The sequence below is a fragment of the Polyodon spathula genome, chromosome 18 (genome assembly GCF_017654505.1).
Source record: "Polyodon spathula isolate WHYD16114869_AA chromosome 18, ASM1765450v1, whole genome shotgun sequence".
Lineage (NCBI taxonomy): Eukaryota > Metazoa > Chordata > Actinopteri > Acipenseriformes > Polyodontidae > Polyodon > Polyodon spathula.
Genome location: NC_054551.1, coordinates 1,015,987 through 1,038,005, shown reverse-complemented (window position 1 = coordinate 1,038,005; position 22,019 = coordinate 1,015,987). Strand labels below are relative to the sequence as shown.

The 22,019-nt window shown below is 48.8% G+C and overlaps 1 protein-coding gene and 1 pseudogene across 2 annotated transcripts; both read left to right on the top strand.

Moving 5' to 3' along the window:
• The first annotated feature begins 6,686 nt into the window (after positions 1–6,686).
• Positions 6,687–18,147, top strand: LOC121331136 (annotated as a pseudogene).
• A 680-nt stretch (positions 18,148–18,827) lies between these two features.
• Positions 18,828–21,346, top strand: LOC121331091 (mitochondrial import inner membrane translocase subunit TIM16-like). Of its 2 annotated transcripts, XM_041278255.1 has the most exons (5): positions 18,828–18,936; positions 19,272–19,356; positions 19,729–19,865; positions 20,378–20,443; positions 21,177–21,346. In XM_041278255.1, exons 1-5 carry the CDS (start codon positions 18,910–18,912, stop codon positions 21,276–21,278), a joined length of 417 nt encoding a protein of 138 aa, XP_041134189.1. In that variant the 5' UTR covers positions 18,828–18,909; the 3' UTR covers positions 21,279–21,346. The 2 variants fall into 2 exon arrangements, with proteins under 2 accessions (XP_041134189.1, XP_041134191.1); XM_041278257.1 differs by lacking the exon at positions 20,378–20,443.
• The last annotated feature ends 673 nt before the right edge of the window (positions 21,347–22,019 follow it).

Genomic DNA, 22,019 nt, shown 5'->3' with positions numbered 1-22,019 from the left:
CCTTGTGCCAAAAAAAAAAAAAAAAGTCTGAAATCCATCAACGATATTTTCCGTTTTCAAGTTGGATAACAGAATTCCTTCCACTGCTGAGGGTTTATCTTGGATCTCTGTCTTGGCGAATCTTGTATGAAGGCTTTAATTAGAATAGTATCAGCTGGGCTTAGCGCTCGAAGAGAAAGAAAGCTCCACGCAGCCAAGAGCAGGGACAGATCCTGCATTGTCAAACCCATGTGCTGCACTGGGTGACGTTGGCTGCAGGTCAGCAAGTATTACTCTCTGTCATAACTTCTCAAGTAAATGACGGCTTGGTTGGTCAGCACTGTCAACAGACAGCATTGTATTTTGCTCTTATAATGTGCTCAGTATTGAATGTTTGCCTTTGTGGCTGTTAACTGCTAACTGCTGTTGGCCTTATATACTGCATGGTTGATCGAGAAACGTCAGACGTCTCGGTTCTTAAAAGACGTGCTCTGAGTAGCCCGTAATGCACCTGTCATGTGACCACACGGATTTGCACATATCCAATTAAGCCAGTCAAAGTTTACCACTGTCATTTTTCAGTTTTCCCATGGTTTTCTCCCCTGTCCGGTTCCCATGGCTTGCTACGGTTTGCATTTGTAATACGCTTTACCACTCTCTGGGCTTTACAGCGTTTAGTTGTGCTTTACCAGGCTTTCACTTTGCTCTATTACAGTTTCCTTTGCTGTTAATAGAGTACGATCCTGACTCGGTATACAGTGTATATAGTGCTGTCTCTTCGGGGAGCTGTTTGTCAGATAGCAAGGAGATCCAGCTGGTGGAAGTTCCTTGTGGTTGCAGTGCCTCGCTGCTCTGAGCCGTGTGCGTGAGGAGAGGGGAGGGGAGGGGAGGAGAGAAGTTTGGTGGGAATTCTGTAGCCTGCCCACCCCCCGGGACACCCTGGGAAAGCTCTCTGGTTCGTGTAACAGCGTTTAAATGCACTTAAGGTTTTAATAGACCCACACAATCAGCGCAGCCTCCCAGACCACCTGCCTGAGTTTCCAGCTTGTTAGAACTCGCCCCCGCTGCACGCTGTATTGCTACTCTTGTGATTGCCTTGCAAACCAGTAGAGTTTCCCAGAGCCAGCTCTTCACACACCTCCTCATTATCTCTCACGTTCAGTGCCGGGGTTCCTGTTTCAGCGCGCTGTGGATTTATTGGGATCACGCTGCTTTTCTAACAGCAGGAATGACTGTGGAGTAAGACTGTGAAGCCGGACCCCCTTTTCTTATGCTTTAGCCCCCGTTATCATCTGAAATCTTTCATAACAGTATTCTGAAATAATAATGATAACAATAATAGTAATACTAAGAATAATAATGTCAGACAGGGTCCCCCCTGTGTGTGTTTGTTTATGCAGTTGGTTGGTTGGGGGGAGTTTGGGTGCTAACTGAGTTACAGTCAGAGGGAGAGAGAGTTTTCCCAGCATGAGGCCTACAGAGCCTAGGCCTGGAGTATTTCCCACAGCCCAGTCCTAGGCACAGACAGGCTGTGGGAAACAGTGAGGACTGGGGTCTACAGAGTTGTGTCCCCGGGTTAAGAGGCTTGAAAGGGGTGTGGATCTGTATGGGAAACACATCGACGAGTGTGTGTCGAGATCGAGGGGCGGTCTTGAGGAACAGAGAGAGGTTTGAGCAGGGTGGGATCCCCCCTGGGGTGAGAGGGATTGGCACTCTCATGGTAACCAAAAAAACTATTCTGTGTGAAGAATCTAAATGTACACTTCACATAATGAAATGTTTTTATGACGTTTACTCTTTGTTGTTTATTTATTTATAAGTATATATATTGTGTAGTACTGGGTAGGCACAAATCTCAGTTCACCAGCTCAGAGTAAAGTCAATAAAATATCCTGGGAAAGGCAAATATAATAAATCTAATAATACTGACTATATTGAGAGTGTGTTTTACTGTTTATGACATGTTAGGTACAAAACCCTAACAGTTTGATAAGTGAGATACACTTTCTTCTGATTGGCATTGATTGATAGATTAATAGTGTTTTTTTTTTGTTTTTTTTTACTGTATAAACAATGAATCTCTTAGGTGATAATGCATCTGGTGTCTGTCCAGGGTTCGTCTCGGCAAAATCCTCTAGACAGACCATCTTTGCAGTTTTAACCTGTCAGACACTTCCTGGGCAGACTGACAGAGACGGCGACAGGCTTGAATTTACGAGGTGTCCAGTAAATCACTGATTAAGTGTGAAGGAAGCCCATAGTTGTTTAGTTTGCTGTGTTCCTCTGAGCGTGATCTGCAAGGACAGCAGAACACAGCGGCACACGATCGGGTGTGGTCCAGGAAGAGACAGCATCGGAGAGCTTTGTGGTGACGTCAAGGTGAGGGGAGATTCTTCCTGGAGATGAGAACCACACGGCGGTCAGCATGTGGGGAGTGTGCCGGGAGCCAGTGAGATTGTTCCTCCAGAGCTCCAGCCCCAGTCTGGGAATGCAGGGGCCAGTGCAGAAATAGCGGAGCAGTGAGGGCTGGAGGGAGCACCGTCTGTCTGTCTGTCTAACTTAACTTCTTTGTCTGTCTTTCTATCTCCTTTCTTTCTGTTTTTCTTTTTTCTTTCTCTTTCTCTGTTTCTTGCTGTCTGTCGCATTTTTCTTTTAATCCTTTCTTTCTTTCTTTCTTTCTTTCTTTCTGCCGTCTACATGGTAAAAAGCATAATAGATTATTGTCACGCATAGTGAAAGCATTGTAGTACCCAGATTAGCAAATGTAGTTCATCACAGATGGCAAATCATAGGCAAAGTATGAGAAACTTTGCATGAATGAATTAAAAAAAACAAACAAACTAACAAAAACTGAACCGAAGCGTTTTGTTGCAAGCCATACATGGATAAAATCTCCAGTCTGAGGTCAGCATGAGCATGACCAATCACTCTTGCATAACACCAAACACCACTGGTCACAACAAGATGGACTGAACTTCATTGGAGATGTGAACTTAACCCACGACTTTTTGTTATGGGAAAGCTGTGAGACGGCTCCCTTCATTACTGTTAAGAAGTGTTGATATTTTTCTAAACTGCTTACCCAGGGTATCTGACCTAGTAGACTGCATCGTCTCCCCAGGGGAGCATGCCTACTTCCAGAGCCTTTTCCCGGGGTCACAAACACAGGGATTTGAATCGGTGGGCACCAGTTGGCTCCCACTCTTCCCTTCAAACCACGGGACAAGGTTACCCTGGGCAGTACCCTGTACTGCTGAAAATAAAACGCTTTACGATACGATCGACATTTCAACAACCCCTCAATTTAGGGTGTGCTTATTCTATAATATTTCAGCAGGTACTGTTAGCATCAGCATGTTGGTAGAACTGCCTGGGTGCTGTTTAGTACCAGTTGCTGGACTGGTTGAATTCTAGGAAGCAGCAGAAATCAATTCCAAGCAGTCCAGCTCAGTTTCAGTGGGCTTGCCTGAGTCTGTGGAACGTTAAAGTGTGTTTTTATCAGCCTGTCCAGAAAAAAAGGGATCCCGTCGTCCTTCAGTTAATCTCAGACAGGCTGCCTCCCACCCACTGTTCGTTTACATCAGAGAAGAGTCTGCCTGGTATTTATTCGAGTTTAATGCAAAGCTCTCGTATCTGTGGGGGTGATTTAAAAGCATAGAATACAAGCGTTCAGAGGACTGAGTGCTCTAGCCTTCCCTCCCTCTCTGCCTCGTCAGTCATCAGTCTTGCCCCCTGTGTCAGCGCCCTGTAGGGGGTAGAGATAACAGAGGAATGCAGGGACAGTTCAGTCAGGCTCCGGGGGGGGGAGGGGAGGGGAGGGGAGGGGAGGGGGGGTCTCAACAGGGCTGAGGATTGCCGCAAGGTGTGCTGCTCTGTGGTGTAGAAGCAGGTGGAGCCAGCGGAGTTAAAAGGTCACAAGATCACATGATTTCTCTGGAAGCAGGAAATCTACCAGGAGGCAGCAGTGTATGCACAGTCTAGTCCTTCTGCAGCTCGCTATTGAAACATCTGCACATCCTGAATTAACAGAAAAACAAATGAAGAACCAAAATGATTCTCAGCACAATGAAACAGGGGGTGGGGGGCATCAAGAGATTAGAAAATGGAAAGGGCTCTCTGATCACCCCCAGCTCAGGACAGTGAACTGCTCATCTCAGATCTCGTTTTCCACGCTGAGCTCTAAACACACTGTGAAATGGTAGCACTTGTTTACGAGCACTCCCAGTGCTTTACGAGGAGACGGGGCAGCAGGAGAGTTCAGATCCCCTGAGCACCGTCTGCTTTCTGGGTGGCTTTCCTCGTGGGTGGGGAGATGGGGAGGGGGGAGCCCATTCCCAGCTAATCCCAGTTCTGGGGTGCAGCTCTGTAACACAACCTGTAACAGCCTTGCAGAGCGCAGCACAAAGAACCTGAGCTCAAATAAGTTTCCTCACTGAACCGCAAATGCAATTGCACAGTCTGCTGTGATGAGGTCTGTCTGTGAACAAAGTATTGATATCACATTTGTACAATTAAAAGATATACCTCTGACAAGATAACAGAAATTCAACAGCGCTGTAACCTGCGTGCAAATATTCCAAACGCAGGAGTCAGTACTGTTGTATCCAGTATAGACAGGTATCCCAGACAGGCCCCTGAGCTGTATATTACAGGGCTGTGACAAGGGGAAGTGGTTTATTAGAGGGCTGGGCAGGGCTGGAGCTGGTTCTCACACTCTACAACTTCCTTAAACGCAGTCACTGTTGAGAACAGGGGCAGAGCGGGAGCCTTATCTTCACTTCCCACTTACTGCCTTTTTTAAAAAGCAGACCCTTTACTGGCCCCGTGCCGCTCCATTCCCACAGTAGAGCTGTCCCTGTGAGTTCACACTGTAATGAGATTCTGAGCTTACTAGACAAAGTGATGCTGTACAGGGTGCCTTATTTTACTGTCATATAGGGATGCCAGCCATGGCTTACCATGTGTTTTTAATATGCTTTACAATGGCTATTTGGGCTTTACCATGCTCCCACTATGCTTAATTACACATTGCTATGCTGTTACTGTGGGAAGCCTTTTTAAGAGTGAGATTGACAGGCTCAACGGAATTCGAACCCAGGGCTCCGCCTAGCCCCTGCTCTCTCGCATGTTGTGTGTTTTGTTTTCTAACCCAGTTTTCATCACACTCTGTGTTCCTGTGTTTCTCTTACGTCAGCCCTCCTTTAATCTCCCATGACATTCTCCCGGCTTCATTTAGCTGTCAGTGTGTCTGTGCTCTCCGCCTCATTACCAGGGATTATTACCTGCTTATTAAAGAGGGTTTGTGCAGGTGTGTCGACTGAAATGCTGGATATTCTTCTGCTTGAGGGAACTTAAAAGAAGTGATGTGCAGTACCTCAGCATGAAAACGGAGCAGAATAAACCCCAGCTAATAATGACAATAATAATAATAATAATAATAATAATTATAACAATAATACAGGATCTTTGGAAACAGCTGCCACAGGAAAGCTCCCTCCACTCCAGTGCTCCAGCTTTGCACAGCTGTGGGGGGGCCAGCGAACTGCTGGGAGCGCTGGGGAAGACATCTGTGGGGGTCGTCAGAAGTAATTGTGTAAAACCGTGACGAGGTGGTGCTGCAGCCTTATTCTATAGCCTCTCATGGCCTGGGTTTGATTGCAGCTCAGGGTCACAAGTGAAATTAGTTTGCAGGTCTCCCCAGTGGCCCTTGCAGAGCTGTGAGAGGGCACCTGCTAATTCTGTACTTTTCTCAATTCATTCATTCTTTCTTCTCCTAAATGAGATTGCCTTTGCTCTTGCTTCAGAACAGGGTCTTACTGTATTGATGTTGGACAACTCAGCCACATTTATTGAAACTGTTTATAGAGATTTTCAAAGGTCTATGTAGCTCCCATGTTGACGCGCGTGTGTGAGAGAGAGAGATACACAGCTCAGCTGGGAGAGGGGGAGAGAGTGTGGGAACAGGCTATCAGAGAGGAGGTGTGCAGTGGATTCGCTGGGGGATCCCTGTGGAAATGTGTTACATGGGAACACGCAGCGTAACAAAGCGTGGCTTCCCAGCATTAAAGAGAGAGAGGGGGTCTGAGATGGAGATAATAAAGGATTTCAGGGGGCTCGGCAGCTCAGCTAATTGGGGAATAGATTTGGACAGCTGTAGGTACCCTCTCTGAAGTTTATGCTGAGCTGCTAAGAATTACAAAGGAGACCTGGAAACCTTTCTAGTGAGTCGGGATGTGTAGAGGGTATTTGAGGGTCTTGCTGCATGCATGCACTTCTTACTGAACTTGTAGCAGTAAAAGATTTGTGTTAAAAAAATGATGACAGGGGCTCCCGAGTGGTGCATCCGGAAAAGGCGCTCCATGTGGGCTCGAGCTCCCAGGGGAGGGCACACAATTGGTCGAGTGCCGAGCTGAGCCTAACAATAATTGGATATGCCAAATTGGGAGAAAAATACAAAAAATAATTGCAGGTTAGAAATAATGTCCTTGTGAACTGCCTCTCCACCTCTCTGTTTCAACCATTTGAACCCTCCAGACTGCTGAGCTCCCAGTCCTGTTGCATGTGCAGTCAGCAGCCTGTCTCTCTGCAGCCTCGACGTGGAGCTTGGCACGGTTAGTTATCAGCTAGTAAAGTGTCAACACAAACCCGGCTGCAGGTGGAACATGTTGCCGTTCCATCAGCACTCGCTTGTGATTTCACTCAGCTGAACTCTGACTTCCGCGCTCCTATTCTGCACTCTAGTGGTGGCTCTGTATCGCAAGGCAGCAGTACAAGCAGCAGAATCTCGTCCCTCCTTCTCCCTCTCCCTCTCGCCTCATCCCTCCTTCTCTCTCGCCCTCTCTCCCAGGACTCTGATTCCTCTCTTTGACCCGGACACAGGCCTGCTGGTTTTGGCTGGAATGGTGAGTGCGCAGTGCAAGAAGGGTCTCCACTAGACAGTCAGTGTGACCCAGCGTCTCCCTGCTCTCACTCTGTGCTGGGTTTGTTTCCCCAGGGTGACTGCGTCATGCACTGCTTTGAGGTGACTGCCTCCCAGCCTGTCCTCTCACAAGGTAGGGCTGTTATTATATACAAACTTTCTGAACCTCACAGTCTGGTGTGCAAGCGCACGGCTGACCACAATGTGGACTCGTTTCAGACAGTATCTGTTACAAACAATCAGTGAAGCATTTTTAAAGGATTGGATCAGCAGTTTTAGAGAGGCGTTATTAGGCTTCCTAGCCAAAGGCTGGGGACCCTATTTTTATTGTTAAGATTTTTTTTTTTTTTTTTTTTTTTTTTTTTTCCCAAAACTTTAAGCTGCTGCTGCTGCTTTGAAGCTGTGTGACTTATCCGGTTCTGACTTGGCTGGTAACAAGCTGGATTCATTGGCTGTCTGATGCTGAAAAAATTTTGCTGCTGCGTCCTTGCAATTGGCGCCTTGACGCATTTTTTAGAAACCTTTCGAAATCTTCTTCCTGAGAAGCGGTGAAGCGACTGATCTGACACTTGGCATATATCATCAGCATCCAAACCCGCATCAAGTTTGCGAAGCAGAAGTTCCTTCGGTACATTTTAGTGTCGAAATGGCTGCCACAAACTTTAACGAAACACGCCCTTAACAGCAAACTGCTGCTACTGAACACTGTTTGACCAACAAACTCCAAACTTGGTAGTTATTGTCCCAGAAACAATGCAATACAAATATGTCAAAATGGTGATGTTTTATAAAACAAGATGGCCTCCAGGTTTACGTTTACGTCTGAAATTTCAAACTGCCTCAGTTGACAAACAGTTTACTTGACTAACTCGAAACTTCACAAGCATCATCTTGACACTGTAGCAATTCAACTGACTTTTAAGAAACTTGCGTTAAACAAGATGGCTGTCTGGCGCATTTTTGAAAAAAAAAAACTTTCAAAATCTGTGGAACAGTTGAAGTTGCTGATTTTAAACTTGGCACATTGAGAACTAAACACGCTTAGACAGGTACTGATACTGGGGCTTGGGAGCCGTAAAACTGCCTGGCAGTTCTAGTTATTATTATTATTATTATTATTATTATTATTATTATTATTATTATTATTATAGCAGCACAGTGTTTTAAGAACATGTTACTAAGGCGTTTATAAGAATAAGTATAATTACTTTAATGTAAACTTAGTCAAGCTCTTTAATAACACATGTGCAGATTTGTTTTAGTTGTGTAAGTGCACCCCTAATACCCTCTGCTGTGTCTCCTGGAATGATTCCCAATGCCCCTCCTTGCTGTACAGTGAGCCAGTGCCTGACAGAGGCAGCGACCCGGGGCATCGCCATGGTACCCAAGCTGGCTGTTGATGTCACTTCCTGTGAGGAAGTGACATCAAGTTGTATTGGTGCGAGTCCTGCAGCTGACTGACAGCTTCATCGTGCCTGTCAGCTACAGCGTGCCGCGCAAGGTGAGCCGGGCACCTCCACTGCCCCGTTGATGTGAGAGCTGGCTTGTTTTCTTGGTGAACGCTAACGGACGCTTGGAAGCCTCTAACCAAGATACAGCTTGTGATTCTTTAGCGGTAACTCGTAACAATATATGCCTGGTCATCCAGGACACCTGTATGTTTTTAGGTAATGTTAGACTTTCATAATTAGAATTACTGTTTTACTGGAAAATTTGAATGCAATGTTCTGGAGACCTGAGACCTGGCCTGTTGGATTGAAACCCTCTCGTCTGTGTTTCAGTTAGGGCAGGATTTCCACGGAGACCTCTATCCAGACACCCCCGGAGACAGCCCTGCCCTGCCCGCAGAGGAGTGGTGGAGCGGGGGGAACAAACAGGTACAGGGGGGTCATGGGGAAGCCTTTGAAATACACCTGCGTTGGGTGGATGTTGAATACATAACTTCAAAGCGATCAGTCAGAATAGAAGGTAAAACTATAAGTGGACAAACGTTGCAGCCAGTGCCTTTTTCCCTGTACTGCAGTTCAGTTTTGTGTCAGCGGCGAGAGCAGGTGCGATTTTCTGTTGGCACATTACTGAATCCTTTGAGGTAAAGAGCAGAAAGCTGCTGATCCAGGGTAGCGAACATGTTGACTTCATGCAGTATCCACTGCTGCAGCATCAAAGATCAGACATCCACCCCAGGAGTTCAAACAGACTGCGCAGGAGACAAGGAGCAGGTCGTGTTAAAGGAAGTCCTCTGAATGGGTACTGGGTCGGCTCTGAGACTTTCAGCACAGGGACTTCTCATCCCCTTCGGCCTCACGCTCCTGGTCTTTCTCTGCAGGTTCAGAAGGTGAGCCTCGACCCAGCCAAGCGACCAATCAGGAGCTTCTCCTCCGCTGTCATCCCCTGTTCCGTGGGTGGGGCCAAGCCGGAGACAACCAATCAGCTGACAAAGAAAGAACTGCCAGTAGAAAAGAATAGGAAAGAGGTGAGGAGGGCGGGGTGTACTGTTGGATTTTAAGAACGCAACACCCCTTGTGCCGTCCTGTTCATGATTTGTTGGTTTCCACGCTCCCCTCTCATTCAGGAAGATGCCAGTTGCCACTCCTCGTCCAGCAGCCTGCTGACCAGTCCCACCACTCCCTCCACCCCCAGCGAGCCGTCCAGCAGCCTCAGCACCAGCTGCAGCCAGCGCTCCCTGCAGAGCATCCTGGGTGAGCCTTGATTCCTGTGCACTCACCGCTACAGGGACAGGGCAGTCCCGCTCCGTAGAATATGCATTCAAATAATTCATTTTTTAAATAAATAAATAAATAAAAGTAACCTGCTCTCACTCACCTCTTTCTGTCCCTCTCTGCCCCCCTCTTTTTCCAACTCTCTCCCCTCACTCTACCTCTTTTCCCCTCTCTTGTCTATTTCCCCCTCCTTCTTTCTATACCTCTTCCCTCCTCTGTCACACCCGCTCTCCCCCCTCTTCTCCATCTCTCTCCCCTCTCCCAGGCCCCAGCTCGAAGCTCCGTCACACTCAAAGCCTGGTCCTGCACAGAGACACTCACATCACCAACCTGAAGGGGCTGAACCTGACCACGCCTGGGGAGTCCGATGGCTTCTGTGTGAACAGCAAGCGCGTGGCCGTGCCGCTGGCCAGCGCGGGAGGGCAGATCGCCGTGCTTGAGGTATGGGAATAAGACTTCCATTGCAGAGCGCTTTGAGCAATTCCAGGTTTCACTACGTATTTAATCAGACACACCCGAGCTTGTTACCTGGACACACTGGGGCTTATCAAAGTTGTATTAAAACCTGGAATGGATGAAATGCTATTCAGTAAGATTCTTATTTCTATCCCTGATCTGTATAAATAGCCCACAATTACCACCAATATACTGTAGCTGTCTTCACTATAAAATCAACTAAAAACTTCCATCAACCAAAGTCCATCTACAGGGATGGAAGTAAGACTCTTATCGCGTAGCAGTTTGATCCGTTTCTGGTTTTACTGCAATTTTTAATCCGACCCATCTGAGCTTGTTACCTATACACACTGGGGCTGATCAAGTTCATATTAAAATCTGGAATGGATGAAACTGCTATGCAGTAGAAGTCTTGTTTCCTCTCCTGTGGTTCTGGGTGGAGAGTTGAGCAGGGAGGTCTCGCCGGTTCTCTGGTCTCTCCGCAGCTCTCCCAGCCCGGTCGCCTTCCCGACTCTGCCATCCCCACCATCCAGAACGGAGTGGCTGTGGCAGACTTCTCCTGGGACCCCTTTGAGCCCCGGCGCCTGGCAGTCGGTAAGTCCCTGGCAGCCTGCGGGACTCCGCTTTCAATAGTGCTGCTTCCAGAGGTAGTTAGAGTCAAAGTGAAAACAGCTGGTTATTACCGTCGAGTGGGCTGAGCGCTTTCTGCACGGTACTCTCCACAGGTATCAGGACGGCTGGACGCCGGGTAATGCAGTCTGTAGGGTGGTTATGCGTTTGCTTTATCGCTTTGTTGATGCTTGATTTGTTCTTTTAAAAAGCACAAAGTTAAGGATCGCTTGTGTGTTGAAGAACGCTGACGAAAGGGAACGACACGCTGCAGCACAGTCATACTGCGGCCCTGCAACTCTCTCAAAATGAATATATTCATGTGTAGACACTGCAATGATAGGAAATTCATAACGTCTACGTTGTCAAATGAAAGAGCTGTGTTTCTTCAAACCACTCTGGACTCAGGAGACATTTCAAACTGTCTTTCTCCTCCTTCATCTCTCTCCCTCTTATCTCTCCCTCTTCTCTCTCTCTTCTTTCTCTTCTTTCTATCTTTTCCAGCCGGGGAGGATGCTAAGATCCGAGTGTGGCTTGTTCCCGAAGGAGGTCTGAAGGAGACCATTTCCGAGCCGCAGTGCATCCTGCAGGGTATGGCCTATACTGTGTACAGTGTTTACTGCGGTGTGATTGTGTGTGAGAGCCTGGGAGATGAGAGCTGAGAGGCTGTCAGCTGAGCTTAGCATTTAGAGCTGAAAGTTGAGTTTAGAACTGAGAGTTTAGAGCTGAGATCCTGAGAGCTGAGAGCTGAGAGCTGAAAAGCTGAGAGCCTGAGAGGCTGAGAGGTGAGAGCTGAGAGGCTGAGCTGAGAGGAGAGAGCTGAGGTGATAGCTGAGAGGAGAGAGCTGAGAGGTGAGAGCTGAGAGGCTGAGAGCTGAGAGGCTGAGCTGAGAGGAGAGAGCTGAGAGGCTGAGAGCTAAGAGGAGAGAGTTGAGAGGTGAGAGCTGAGAGGCTGAGCTGAGAGGAAAGAGCTGAGAGGCGAGAGCTGAGAGGCTGAGAACTAAGAGGAGAGAGCTGAGAGGTGAGAGCTGAGAGGTGAGAGCTGAGAGGCTGAGCCGTGAGGCGAGAGCTGAGAGGCTGAGATCTGAGAGGAGAGAGCTGAGGTGATAGCTGAGAGGTGAGAGCTGAGAGGAGAGAGCTGAGGTGAGAGCTGAGAGGCTGAGAGCTGAGAGGTGAGAGCTGAGAGGAGAGAGCTGAGGTGATAGCTGAGAGGTGAGAGCTGAGAGGAGAGAGCTGAGAGGTGAGAGCTGAGAGGCTGAGAGAGCTGAGAGCTGAGAGGTGATAGCTGAGAGGTGAGAGCTGAGAGGAGAGAGCTGAGGTGAGAGCTGAGAGGCTGAGAGCTGAGAGGAGAGAGCTGAGAGGCTGAGAGCTGAGATGCTGAGCTGAGAGGAGAGAGCTGAGAGGCGAGAGCTGAGAGGCTGAGAGCTAAGAGGAAAGAGCTGAAAGGCGAGAGCTGAGAGGCTGAGAACTAAGAGGAGAGAGCTGAGAGGTGAGAGCTGAGAGGTGAGAGCTGAGAGGTGAGAGCTGAGAGGCTGAGAGCTGAGAGGCTGAGAGCTGAGAGGCTGAGAGCTGAGAGGCTGAGAGCTGAGAGGAGAGAGCTGAGAAAGCTGAGAGCTGAGAGGAGAGAGCTGAGAGGTGAGAGCTGAGAGGCTGAGCTGAGAGGAGAGAGCTGAGAGGCGAGAGCTGAGAGGCTGAGAACTAAGAGGAGAGAGCTGAGAGGTGAGAGCTGAGAGGTGAGAGCTGAGAGGAGAGAGCTGAGAGGTGAGAGCTGAGAGGCTGAGCTGAGAGGTGAAAGCTGAGAGGCTGAGAGCTGAGAGGCTGAGAGCTGAGAGGAGAGAGCTGAGAGGTGAGAGCTGAGAGGCTGTGAGCTGAGAGGCTGAGCTGAGAGGAGAGAGCTGAAAAGCTGAGAGCTGAGAGGAGAGAGCTGAGAGGTGAGAGCTGAGAGGCTGAGCTGAGAGGAGAGAGCTGAGAGGTGAGAGCTGAGAGGCTGTGAGCTGAGAGGCTGAGCTGAGAGGAGAGAGCTGAAAAACTGAGAGCTGAGAGGAGAGAGCTGAGAGGCTGTGAGCTGAGCTTAGCATTTAGAGCTGAGAGTTGAGTTTAGAACTTAGAATTTAGAGCTGAGAGCTGAGAGCCTGAGAGCTGAGAGGCTGAGAGGTGAGAGGCTGAGAGCCTGAGAGCTGAGAGGCTGAGAGGCTGAGAGGTGAGAGCTGAGAGCCTGAGAGCTCACTGCTTTGTGTTCCAGGGCATACAGAGAAGATTTACTCACTCAAGTTCCATCCGCTAGCCTCTGGGATCATCGCTTCCTCCTCGTATGACCTGTCTGTGCGGCTGTGGGATCTGGGGTCCGGCCGGGAGGTCAGAGTGTTGCAGGGTCACCAGGACCAGGTAATGAACGTGTCTGTATAGCAGGTATCAGGTAATGAACGTTTCTGTATAGCAGGTATCAGGTAATGAACGTTTCTGTATAGCAGGTATCAGGTAATGAACGTGTCTGTATAGCAGGTATCAGGTAATGAACGTGTCTGTATAGCAGGTATCAGGTAATGAACGTGTCTGTATAGCAGGTATCAGGTAATGAACGAGTCTGTATAGCAGGTATCAGGTAATGAACGAGTCTGTACAGCAGGTATCAGGTAATGAACGTGTCTGTATAGCAGGTATCAGGTAATGAACGTTGTCTGTATAGCAGGTATCAGGTAATGAACGAGTCTGTATAGCAGGTATCAGGTAATGAACGAGTCTGTATAGCAGGTATCAGGTAATGAACGAGTCTGTATAGCAGGTATCAGGTAATGAACGAGTCTGTATAGCAGGTATCAGGTAATGAACGAGTCTGTACAGCAGGTATCAGGTAATGAACGTGTCTGTACAGCAGGTATCAGGTAATGAACGTGTCTGTACAGCAGGTATCAGGTAATGAACGTGTCTGTACAGCAGGTATCAGGTAATGAACGAGTCTGTATAGCAGGTATCAGGTAATGAACGAGTCTGTATAGCAGGTATCAGGTAATGAACGTGTCTGTACAGCAGGTATCAGGTAATGAACGAGTCTGTATAGCAGGTATCAGGTAATGAACGAGTCTGTATAGCAGGTATCAGGTAATGAACGAGTCTGTATAGCAGGTATCAGGTAATGAACGAGTCTGTATAGCAGGTATCAGGTAATGAACGAGTCTGTATAGCAGGTATCAGGTAATGAACGAGTCTGTATAGCAGGTATCAGGTAATGAACGTGTCTGTATAGCAGGTATCAGGTAATGAACGAGTCTGTATAGCAGGTATCAGGTAATGAACGAGTCTTTTTAGCAGGTATCTCATCTGTGGAATTCATTGCCTTCAAACATAACAGCCTCTCTCTCTCTTTTTCTGCAGATCTTCAGTCTAGCCTGGAGCCCAGACGGTCAGTTCCTGGCGACGGTCAGCAAAGACAAGAAGGTCCGGATCTACGATCCCCGCAAGTCGACCGAGCCGACCCAGGTACCAGAGACTGGACCAGGACCGTCAGTGCAGACAGGAGCCCAGGGCTTGTGGGGCACGTCAGAGATCTGTGTTTTGGTTATTGATCATCGATCCATGATAATGCATCTATATGCATGTTATAAAAGATGTTGTAAACAATAGTAGCCAGTTATTAATTATAATCCAGTGATCATCACAATAACACTATTAACAGCTTTGGGCTGTGTAATTCAAATTCTCTTTACAGTGTCAGTCCAGGTTCATATTGAATGTGTGTATGGACTCTCCGAGTCGTCTCTCTCTCTCTCTCTCTCTCTCCCCTCACTAGGAGGGTCCCGGTCCCGAGGGGGCTCGTGGTGCCCGGCTGGTGTGGGTCTGTGCAGGGAAATACCTGCTGGTGTCTGGCTTTGACAGGTAGGGGTCGACCACTGCCTCCTACACTCCTTAAACCGGACAGCCTGTTCTGTAGTCTAACCTGTGCTGTTAACCCTGCCTCTTACTGCATTCAACTCTCTGCCATTCCTGCTGGCTCCCTCACTCTTGTTTGCTCCTGTGCCGAAGGGTGAGACCACATGGTCCTCCTCGCCTGCAGAGGGCAGCATCGCTTTACACAGCGTGGCTTGTTACATCAGCAGACAAGAGGACAGTGAGGCAGCAGCAGTGAGTGAGCGAGAGAGATTATGGTCTTGTACTGCCAGACAGGGTTAAGTGTTGTTACAGTTTTGCTCTGTGCTTTGCACTGAGAGCAGTAGGTTCCTGTGATATCGGTTGTTGCTAGTCTCTCATCTCTCGTTGTTGCCTTACAGCCGCAGCGAGCGGCAGCTCTATCTGTACGCAGTGGGCTCGCTCTCCTCCGGACCCCTGGCCACCGTCAGCACGGATGTCTCCCCCTCCACGCTCATCCTCTTCTACGATGAAGACACCAGCACTGTCTTCCTCACCGGCAAGGTATGCCACAGGGTTTCACTGGAAGTCATCCTATTATCATGAGTCTTATTGATGTTATACAGGCACGTGTGTGTGATTGATTTGTGGTGTTTCAGGGCGACACCAGAGTGTATGTCTACGAGATCACCCCGGAGTTGCCCCACTTCCTGGAGTGCACCAGCTTCAACTCCAGTGACCCTCACAAGGTACCCACAATGCACTTCTGTCAGCCGCTCGTCCACGCACAGCATTTCAGAGCAGGGTCTGGGTACCTGGCCCTCCACTCCAGATCCGAGCACTGTAATGGAAAAGGTTTTAGACAAAGACTGCTTGGTTTTGTGCCATGAAATCTGCCGAATCGCTGGGTCTCAATCTGCGACTCTGGAAGAGCCCTGTTTCTCCCCCAGACTCTTTCTGACATGTTAACAGAGATCCACATGACTAATAAATTTGCTACTTGTTGTAGCCACACACAAATATACAAAGATACATCAAGGGACAGAGAGAGAGAGACCATCACACACCCATGCAACCAGACATTACAGGTACAGCATGCTATAGCTAGGAGCTTCCCAAAGTGACAGTTGCATTGCATTCGTTCTGGCTTGTTAACTTCCAGCAACTGCTTCCTGTGTCTGCAGGCCTTCTCCTTCCTGCCCAAGCTGGAGTGTGACGTGCGGGAGGTGGAGTTCGCCAAAGCGCTGCGGCTGAGCAAGACCTCCATCGAGCCCGTCGTCTTCCGAGCCCCGCGAGTGAGGGTACGAGAGCAGCACTCTGCAGCCCGCCGCGCCACCACGCACACACGCACGCACGCATGCACACACGTGCACGCACATGCACACGCACGCACACGCACACGCACGCACGCACGCACGCACGCACGCACGCACGCACGCACACACACACGCGCAGAAACCCAGGACAGGGTTTTCCATTCAGCAAAAACAAAATTGTGTTCTAAGGACGATTTGGAGTAGATAGCTTTGAGAATCTGAGCCATAGATTCTTTTATCATAACTTAACAAGAAATAATTACTGCAGCATACAAATGGCGCCTCTTGTTGATGCAAATATTACCTGGTGGAAGGTGATTGTATTTGGGATTGTATAAGGCACTAACTTGTATAGAATAGGGTCTGCTAGGTGAAGCTAGGTGAAAAGTCAAGTAACCTTCCTGTTGCCAGCAAGTCTTTACCAATATCACAGCGTGTTCAAATGGTAAACCCTATCCCACATGCAGGCTTGTGTTGTAAACGTGTGCTATGAGGACGGATTTCAGACGTCCCGGTCTCTCCCGGTCTCTCTTTCTCACTGTAGAAGGAGTACTTCCAGGATGACCTGTTCCCCGAGACGGCAGTGTGGTGGGAGCCGGCTCTCTCCGCTTCAGCCTGGCTCTCCGGATCCAACGGGCAGCACCGCAAGATCAGCCTGCAGCCCAAAGGCATGACCCCCGGTACGACACGGAGAGAGAGACAGCGAGGCAGGGACCCCCACACTGTGTCCAGAGTCCCAGTGCTCTGGTGTAGCCGCGCAGTGTCTGTGTGGTCCTTAGAGAGGCAGAGTTTATTGCAAGTTTCCCGCATGCTTTTCCCATGGTTACTGTATACTGTGCATTTACCATAGGTTACCATGGTTTACCATACCTCTCTTTATCACACTGCTATGCTGTTAATATTGTATATAAGGGCTGCACTGTGCAACAACAAAACTTCCGATTTGCGAGCTCTGTATTTGAGAATGCCTGTGTAACGTGTGTGTGTGTGTGTGTCTGTTTGTCCGTCTGTCAGTGAGCGAGGCCCCGAAGGAAGCTCCGGTCAGGAAGTACGCCCTGTCGTCAGTGTACCTGGAGGAGAAGAGCGATGAGCAGAAGAAAGAAGAGGTAACCCCGCCCCCTCCGCGCAGCCCGTGATGTCACGGCAGGGCTTCTGTTGTTTCTTTCACGTCTGTTTCCCCTGTCCTCTCTGTAAGTATGTCTTTCTGTAATGTCTGTGTGTCTCGTGTGTCTGTCTTCACAGCTTCCTCTGCAACTGTCCATCTTGTACTGTGTCTCAGTCTTTGTGATGACTGTCCCACGTCCTGTGTTAGGAGTCTCCGTGTCTCACTGTGTCCCTGCTCAGTCTGGTTGTATTATATGTTACATGTACGGTGCCTCTCGGTGTCTCTGCAGCTGCTGAGCGCGATGGTGGCGAAGCTGGGGAACCGTGAGGATCCTCTGCCACAGGAGTCCTTCGAGGGCGTAGACGATGACGAATGGGTGAGGCCCTCCTCCACGCTGTCCGACTCATAGCACGCCCGCCAATCACAGCACGCCCGCCAATCACAGCACGCCCGCCAATCACAGCACGCCCGCCAATCACAGCACGCTAACCCCCCTCACTGCAGCAAGCTAGCCAATCACTGCAGCTCAGCACTGTGTCTGTCACATACAGGAAGGATTGCCAGCCCTGCCCAGGGTAGGTCACCTCTGAACCCTGACTGCCAGCTCTCGCACCCTCTCTTTACCTCGACCCCTCCCTGTCCTCAGGCACAGAGAAGCCAGAGTTCATAATGGTTGGGTCAAGGAATTTTCCTGGCTGGCTGCAGGAGGGGTTCGGTCCTGAAATCCGCTGTGGCTGCCTGGCTGATCCCTCTTTCTGTATCTGTTCCAGGACGACTAGAAGGACCAGGCCCATGAGGAGCAGTCAGTGTGACTGTAGCCATCTGGGAATGCCATTCCATTGGTGGAAACCACCCAGTACCTCCTGAACCCCTCCCCCACTGCCTGCGTGGAGTTTCAAACTGGAAGCCCTCCCTGTAGTGACTGGAATGGTCTCAGGCTCACAGAGGCAAGCCTGGCTGCTGTTTTACCAGCTGTCAAGAGTCCTGTCATTGCCATTCATCTCATACTGCTGCCCCCTGGTGTCCTGGACATGTCATTGCCATTCATCTCATACTGCTGCCCCCTGGTGTCCTGGACATGTCATTGCCATTCATCTCATACTGCTGCCCCCTGGTGTCCTGGATCAGCCATTGCCATTCTGCACTGAGATCAACCGCATTCCATTTCAATTATTATTATTTTTTTTTTTTTTTTATATACCGTATATATATATATATATATATATATATATATATATATATATATATATATTCTAACCAGTTTCCATTGTGAAACTAGCATCGTCAAATGACCCTTACAATGGAAAATAATAAAAAAAAAAGAAACGTAAATTAACTTTGGTGTGTGTGTGTTTTTTATTATTATTATTATTATTATTATTATTTACAACCATAGGTCGTTCAGATGACTTATAACACCGTGTAACAATTTTTTTTTTGTTCCTGGGTAGTAAGTGTTATTTCCTAATTGCTTATGCCTACCACTGTCCTGGTCACAAAAGCAAAGTTTGTAGGGAATAATAGCCATGTTCTATACTTTTGAGGCATAAGCAATTAGGAAATAACACTTACTACCCAGGAACAAAAATTGTGTTACATAGTGTAATCAATACAAAAAAGAAGACACTAACTTTAGTCATTAATTTAATTAAATGCTAGACGATTCTTGAAAGTACTATTAAAAAAAAAAAAGCCCTGCACAATAAGCACTTACCATCTTGACAGTGACCTGCAGAACGTGTCAATAACCCATTGAACCGCAAGGGGGCGTGCTGCACCCCCTCGACACGTCATTCAAGCGTCGATTCAGAACGGCTGTAATTTCGACCACCCTGCAGCGGGGGGCGATATCTGTAAAACGGCAGTGGTTGGCAGGAGCTACATTTTGTTTGCTGTTCCCTGCTTCCCCTTGAACCGTGACCGAGCGGCTGATGTAATGGCATCTGGGGGAGAGAGAATTGCATGAAAACACAGAAGCAGCGAAGCATGGTGAGTAAGGCATGCTGCAAAATCTGCATTTACAGTATTGTTGAATGGTGTGCGTCACAGACCGAGTCTGTGTGTGTTTGAAATTTTAAATTCACTGTTGATGTCGGTTGTTTAGATGGTAGTTCTGTTTCGACAAGAATGAATGCGTCTTTCAAGGACTCCTCATCGTCGCGACTCTGTCTCCGAAGTTCGGTATTATTAAAGTCTCCTGCGGTGTAATGGGGCTGCCCTTGAGAGGTGCAGTCACTCTCCTTCCTTTCTCGTAGTGTGATGTGTGATTGTTTCTGTCTGGGTGAATACTGGACCAGCTTCTAACCCGCTCCCCTCCCGCCCAGGCGAAGTACCTGGCTCAGATCGTGGTGATGGGGGCGCAGGTGATCGGCAGGGCATTTGCGAAGGCGCTGAGGCAGGAATTTGCAGGTCAGTGAACCAGGGTCCAGCCCGCAAGACACTGGAGCCCTGGCGTGCTAGTATCACAACATTCAAAATGAATTCATTTTTCTAAAATTTATTTTATTAAGTATTATTAGTCAATGCAATTTTCAAACCTATGAGAAAATACAAATACATGCATTTTCTTCACTTTTATTTAGTACATTTTTTTTTTAAACAGTGTTCAGCCCTTTAAGTATCTTTGTTAAACTGTCGATAATGTTTGTTAAACTGAGAGCCTGCCTGTGCATGTCTGTACTTGCGTGTATATCTGTTCAAGGTTCTCATAGTTTCAGGTCTATTGAACGATCTCTGGTTTTAGCCCCCTCTCCACTCCTCTCCTCTTCTCTCCTCTTCCAGCCAGTAGAGCTGCAGCCGATGCTCGAGGTCGGGCTGGTCAGCAGTCTGCAGCTGCTTCCAACATCTCGGGCATGACGCTACAGGAGGCCCAACAGGTCCTCAACGTCACCACACTCTCCCCCGAGGAAATTCAGAAGGTGCGCCGGGCTGCTGAGCTTAGCTGCATATACTGCGGGTCATATTCGGCCTCCCCTCGCACCCTCCGGAGCGGCGGAGCCTCCCCTCGCACCCTCCGGAGCGGCGGAGCCTCCCCTCGCACCCTCCGGAGCGGCGGAGCCTCCCCTCGCACCCTCCGGAGCGGCGGAGCCTCCCCTCGCACCCTCCGGAGCGGCGGAGCCTCCCCTCTCACTCTCTGTATTCCAATGTAATGCCACTTTTGTGTAGTCTTACAGCATTTCCAGTGTTAGAATTCATCTTTAAAACAGCTCTCCGTTTTAGATTGTTTGAATCCCATTCAGTCAGGGTTTTTTTCATTACATTTTTTGAACAGTTTGTGTGAACTCTCTGGGGTTTGAAAAGTTGCCCTGCCAAAACTTTAAAACAGCATACCGTGTATTATAAAATAGATAGAGCTAGGGAAACTAAACCTGGTCTTGTTATGCATGCAGTCCAATCCTAATTGATTTGTTGGTTTGTTTTTTTCTTGCAGAACTACGAGCACTTGTTTAAAGTTAATGATAAATTGGTTGGTGGGTCTTTCTATCTGCAGTCAAAGGTGAGCTCTGCTTTATGTTCTGTTTATTTATTTATTTATTAAATTTGGACTCCGCAATTATTTTTTCTCATTTTCTCCCCAGTTTGGAAAGCCCAGTTATTTTTATTTCAAGCCGGCTCACAGCTGCCACCCCCGCGCTGACTCGGGAGAGACAAAGACAGACACACGCGTCCTCCGAAACGTGTGCCGTCAGCCGTCCGATTCTTTCCGCTGTGCAGGCGCCCGGCCAGTCTAAAGGGGTCGCTGGTGTGTGATGACTCCCTGGCTGGCCTAAGCCCTCCCCACCTGGGCAGCGCTCTGCCAATTGTGCGCCGGCCCTTGGGAACTCCCGTCCACGGTCGGCAGTGGACTTGAACCGGCGATCTCCAGGCTATAGGGCACATCCTGCACTCCACGCGGAGCGCCTTTACCAGATACGCCACTCGGGAGCCTGGTGCTTTATTTTCTGTTCTCCTCACAATATCCCTGAGGGAACTGGATTCTGTTAAAGCAAGATCATCAGCTGTCAGTCTCTCATACTCGGTGCTGAACTTCAGTGAGTCATTCATTACTTCAGAATGCTCAATCACAATGCTAAAGTAGAACTATAAAAAACTAAACGGTGCACTGAAGAAGGCATGAAGAAGACACATAACTTGGCTTTCTCCTAGTTTTCCCTGAGCTCGAGTGAGACGAGGCTGGCCTGCTGTAGTGGGGTCCTGATGGCTGTGTCTGTGTGTGATTGTCTCCACAGGTGGTGCGTGCCAAGGAGCGGCTGGATGAGGAGCTGAAGATTGAGAAGCAGGACCAGAGCTCCCAGACACGGAGTAAAACACAGCAGCACCCTGAGACCTGAGCTCAGGCAGCACCCCCCTCTCCCCTCCCCTGTAAATTATATCTCCAAAATAAAATCTCTTTTCAGTATTTAACTGTGTCTAGCTGCGTTTGTGTGGTTTGGGGGTTTTATTACCGCAGGGATGGAAGTCAATTCCGTTGCATAGCAGTTTAGATCTATTCCTGGTTTTAAGACGCACATGAGCTTGTTACCTGTACACACTGGCTAATCAAGCTGGTAGTAGTAAAACCTGGATTGGCTATGCAATAGGAGTCTTTCTTTCCATCCTTGTTACCGTGTTGCTTTCTTGTTGGTGTCCTGGTACAGCTCCTCCGCACGCTTTCTTCCTGTCTTGATGAAGTTCACACAGCCTCGTCCCATACCAGGCGGACCTGTCCAGTCACACAGCCTCGTCCCGTACCAGGCGGACCTGTCTGGTCACACAGCAGGGTCCCGTACCAGGCGGACCTGTCCGGTCACACAGCCTCGTCCCGTACCAGGCGGACCTGTCCGGTCACACAGCCACGTCCCGTACCAGGCGGACCTGTCCGGTCACACAGCAGGGTCCTGTACCAGGGTCCTGTACCAGGCGGACCTGTCCGGTCACACAGCTTCGTCCTGTACCAGGCAGACCTGTCCAGTCACACAGCCACGTTGTGAAGCAAGGCGAACTTGTCCAGGCGTTATCCCCTGAGACGGCACAGTCTGATTTACAGAACCCCTCCACCTTTCCTGGATTGTGGTCTTCTCAATGAGCAGCAC